This window comes from Hippopotamus amphibius, chromosome X (genome assembly GCF_030028045.1).
Source record: "Hippopotamus amphibius kiboko isolate mHipAmp2 chromosome X, mHipAmp2.hap2, whole genome shotgun sequence".
Classification (NCBI taxonomy): Eukaryota; Metazoa; Chordata; class Mammalia; order Artiodactyla; family Hippopotamidae; genus Hippopotamus; species Hippopotamus amphibius.
The window spans coordinates 50,738,350-50,742,914 of NC_080203.1; the positions used below are offsets into that span (position 1 = coordinate 50,738,350).

At 40.4% G+C, this 4,565-nt stretch overlaps 1 protein-coding gene across 1 annotated transcript; it reads left to right on the plus strand.

Moving 5' to 3' along the window:
* The first annotated feature begins 2,096 nt into the window (after positions 1–2,096).
* LOC130841439 (60S ribosomal protein L39-like) lies at positions 2,097–3,283 on the plus strand. The gene is made up of 2 exons (XM_057717604.1): positions 2,097–2,225; positions 3,119–3,283. The coding sequence occupies exons 1-2, from the start codon at positions 2,097–2,099 to the stop codon at positions 3,281–3,283; spliced, it is 294 nt and encodes a 97-aa protein (XP_057573587.1).
* Positions 3,284–4,565: the final 1,282 nt, after the last annotated feature.

The following is a 4,565-nucleotide window of genomic DNA, read 5'->3' on the forward strand; positions in this document are numbered from 1 at the left end:
ACATTTGCAGGAGTGGATATTTTTAGTGCACTTTCCAATCACCCAGAGTGATAAGATGGAGAATTGGCCTGGTCTCTGGATAATTTTAAACCATTTTGTATTGGTCAGAATAAGCTTGGCTATGTCACTAGTTTATTTACCATTTGTACAAAGCATAAAATGGTTCAGGAAGCTCTACTCCACCCTGTAGCTACGCCATATGAAACACGTGACCTCCAAAGTCTTTGCAGCGGTAGTAAACAGGAATCCAGTCAGTAAAGACTCAGTCCAGAAGTCATGTTCCTTGTGCATTCACCAAAAACAGGCACACAACTCCAAGCTAAATGCAAAGGAAAGTGGGAAATTGTAGGAAACTCAAGGATGTTTGTCAAGTACTATTTTTGTCAGTCATTTTTCTCATATATTCTATTCATAGTCATTTTGTCATTCTACTCATATATCTAGGATGCAGACCTCTGTTGTTGAAATTTAACTCCATTTTGCCTAGGTCCATCGGGCATGAAGAAACATCTGTGATCTCATTCACCAATATAAAAAACCAGGAGGTCATAAGTGAAGTTTGTTTTGAAGTGAGCCAATCGCGGTCAGATGAGACATTTGATCTAGTTTAATTCTATGATATGCAATATATGAATAGCTTAGAACATGCCTCAAAAATGCTTTGATTCCTGATTTCCAATGCAGGAAACCAACACACCTTGCCTGCTGATATGAGGCAACCATTTTGAAATTGGCTAAGAGTATTAATCCTTAGGCTGTCACGAATGCCTACAGGCTGCCTTCAATAACATTGATTTGGCTGTCAAGCTGGGGTAAAATGTCAACATCTCATACTACCCAATTAAGGCTTTAGAGACATACTTCTTACAGAAGAGCAAAAGGTCCGTCTCTCCTTATGTCTCACATAACTCAATGTATGCATTGTACAACATCATATTATAGAGATACAAATAACTGTGGAACACGATACGGCTGGGACACAGGTTCTACCCAAGTAAAGCACACATACCACTGACATGGCAGAAGCTGCCCTCATTAGTAATGATGTACAAGGACAGTAGTGGCACATTTCTTTTTCCTCTGCAACTTGGGTTGTCATAAAATAGTATTTCTCAAATTTTGCACATATGACAAAAAAATATTCTACTTGCAACCTTCGAATCTCCTATTATTCTTTAAATTATAATGAAATCTAAGCATTGACAACAGTCATGGAGAATGACTGCCAAATGGGAAATGGTATGGTCCTCTGCTGAGGAGAGCATCTTACTCCCCAGCCCATTTTGCATAGTTCAACAGCCCTTGATAGGACTGATGGTAATAGGAGAGTCACCTTGCACTGTTCTCAATTGAGATCATCCAAGAGATCCTTTAACTGCTTGCAGTGAAGAATGGTTATCATATGGCTTTAGCTGTATTTGAACCCGTTGGGGGTGTTTTGTTTTGTTTTGTTTTGCATCTTCAGGACTGGTTTGACTTTGAATTTTAAAACACATGAAACTGACTGGTTTCATTGGACAGAAAATTCAATATGAATGAGGGTATATGGTTGCTAGCTATCCCCCCAAATTCCTTTCCCTGCTTCTTACTGCACACATGGCTTCTCAGCTAGAAACAACATTTCAAAGCTTTCATAGCAGACAAATGTGGACATATTATTAAGTTCTTGCCAATGGAATAAGAACATAAAGGATGTATACAATTTCTGCCTCACTTGCTTAAAAGGAAATTGTTTGCACTGGACTCCTTCTTTTCTCTCCTTTCCATGAGATGGAAAACTAACGTACCAGAAACTCAGTTTTGACCATGATGTCTAGGAAATGCCTTAGAAGATGGCAGAGTACCAAGATGGAAGGAAACCCTGTCCCTGAACAACCCCGTCAAGCAAAGAAGCTCCACCATTGTAGACGAGCCAGATTTTACTTAAGAAATTAAACTTCCTATTTAGGCCACTGTGTTTTGGGGGTGCTTCGTTGCAACAGGTTAAAGTCTACCTTTACTGGAGCATTTGCCTCTAGTGCCCCGTGTCACCTCCCTTTGTCCCATCTCTGATTCGGCTTGCGGTGGACAGTGCCATGTGAGCTTAGCTCCATCTCATGCTGACCGCATCCCCTCAGATGCATGAGGCACTTCTTTCTAATCTTCGTGTCAGGGCCTCCACCAATGTCTCAGCAGCCCTCTCAGGCCACGTGTTACCTTCAATAAAGCGGAAAAAGAGGCAGTGGGTAAATGCTCCGTTCTCTTCCTCCAGGTGTTGCAGGAGAAGGGGGTGAGAGAGGATGGTTATGTCCCACGTCTCGGGTGAGTTCCTAGGTGGGGTCGCCAAGTGAGGGTCCTTGGCTTCAGGCAGAATTCAAGAAAGAGCCATAGTAAAATGAAAGCAAGTTCATTTAGAGAGATACACACTCTGTAGGCAGAATGCAGTCCATCTCAGAAGGTGAGAGTGGCCTGAAATATGGGGTGGTTAGTTTTTATGGGCTGGGTAATTTCATATGCTAATAAGTGGGAGGATTAGTCCAACTATTTTGAAGAAGGGGTGGGGATTTCCAGGAATTGGGCCACCGGCCAGTTCTTGGCCTTTTTATGTTCAGCCTGGGAACTGTCATGGCGCTGGTGGCTGTGTCATTTAGCATATGCTAATGTATTACAATGAGCACATAATGAGGCTCAGGGTCTCCTGGAAGTCCAACCTTCTGCCATCTTGGGCCTAGTGGGTCCTAAACAGTTTTTGTCATATCCTCAAGGGTTCTGACATTCTTTTAACAGTTGTACCCTGCCTCCTTCCCTCCTGTCTCACAGGCAGACAATTCTGTGAGGATAAATTTTTAAGAGAACTGAAAATGTTTAACCAAAAAAATTGTTCAATATTTGAAAGGCATGTATGTAGGTAAATACTTGAAAGGTGTGTACAAAAGAAGAATTCAGTTAACTTTCTTCTGTAAGATCCCACATAGGAGAATGAAGACTAAGAGGTAGAAGATGCAGTGAGAAAGATTTCAGTTCGCTGTAAGAACTTTACACACTTAAAATTGTTCAAACTTAAGTTTCTAAAATGCATTTTTGAAATATAGTGATAGATCTTTTCTCTTCTCCACCATCCTTTGTGTGATTGAGTTAGCTCCTCACCACATCTTCTCATAAGACTTTAAGGATCAAGCAATTCCTGGCCAGGAAACAAAAGCAGAATCATCCCATTCTCCAATGGATTCAAATGAAAACTGGTAGTAAAATCAGGTACAACTCCAAGAGCAGACATTGGAGAAGAACCAAGCTGGGTCTATGACAAGCCTCGCATATGAAGCGGCACACACGTATGTCATGTCAAGGTCACTCGCATCTTACCATATAGGAACATCACTATTGTTGGAATAGCTGCATTTGTCTGGAAATGGGAGAAATGGAATGTTTGCCTCTTCTTTTCTTGATGTGTCTGCACCAATGCTCATTGTCAGGCCCACTAATAAATATGTGATACCTGCTGTTGGAAAAAAAGAAAAGAAAAAGAAATATAGTGACAGGTTACTTAAAATCCTCTAACAACTCCCACCACCTCTTCTTCTGTCCACGCAGACAAGGTTCTTCAGGATCTCCCTCTCCTGCCTTGGCTTCTCCTGCTCTCCACTACGCCCCACCTATGACAAGCCATGACAAACTGCTTACAATTCTTCTAACATGCCAGGCTAGTTTGTCTTTCTGCCATTTTAATATGCTGTTCTTTATGCCCTTTCGACTATTTGCTCTCCTGGCAAACCTCACTCCTTACAACCCAGATTGGGTATTTCTTCCTCTGGAAAACCTGGTCTGAACCCTGCCCACCCCCACCACATCTATACAAAAGAGTGAACTATTCTCTCCTCTGTACTATCTATTCCTTTCATATTCTTATTTTTTCTATTATTGCCCATACTGTAGCACAATGATCTGCCTGCGTGTCTGTCAACTCTACTAAACTGTGAGTTTCTTAATATCAATGACAGTATCTTAATCTTTGTGACTGCATCACTTAGGAAGGTGTCTGACATGTAATAGGCACTCAATTATTTAAATAAATGAATTTAGGGAAGAAGGAGGAGAAAGAAAGAAAGAAAGAAAAAGAAAGAAAGAAAGAAAGAAAGAAAGAAAGAAAGAAAGAAAGAAAGAAAGAAAGAAAGGAGGAAGAAAGAAAGGAAGGAAGGAAGAAAGAGAGAGAGAGAGAAAGGAAGAGAGAAAGATAGGAAGCCTGAGAGTTTTGGGTGGGATAATACAGAAAGAACTGAATTATCAAGAGTGGTTATTCTGACTTGCCCTTAAGGTTTCTTCCAACTCTGAGTATCTGTGATTCTAAAAAAAAAATTGCCAGCTGCTCAAGGCTAATTAGCCTTACTTAAAAGAAAATTAAAGTATCAGTCATCCTATAGTGAGGAAACTGTCTCTTAAAGTAAAAAGAAATTTTATGACCTGTTAACATCCTAAATTGTTGGGTTACTCCCATCAAAAGTTAATAAATGAAGATTCTTTTTATACCATTTAGTATGAGCTTGGAAATAAATTGTACCTTCCCTATAGTCACTGAGAGTTGTAGAATT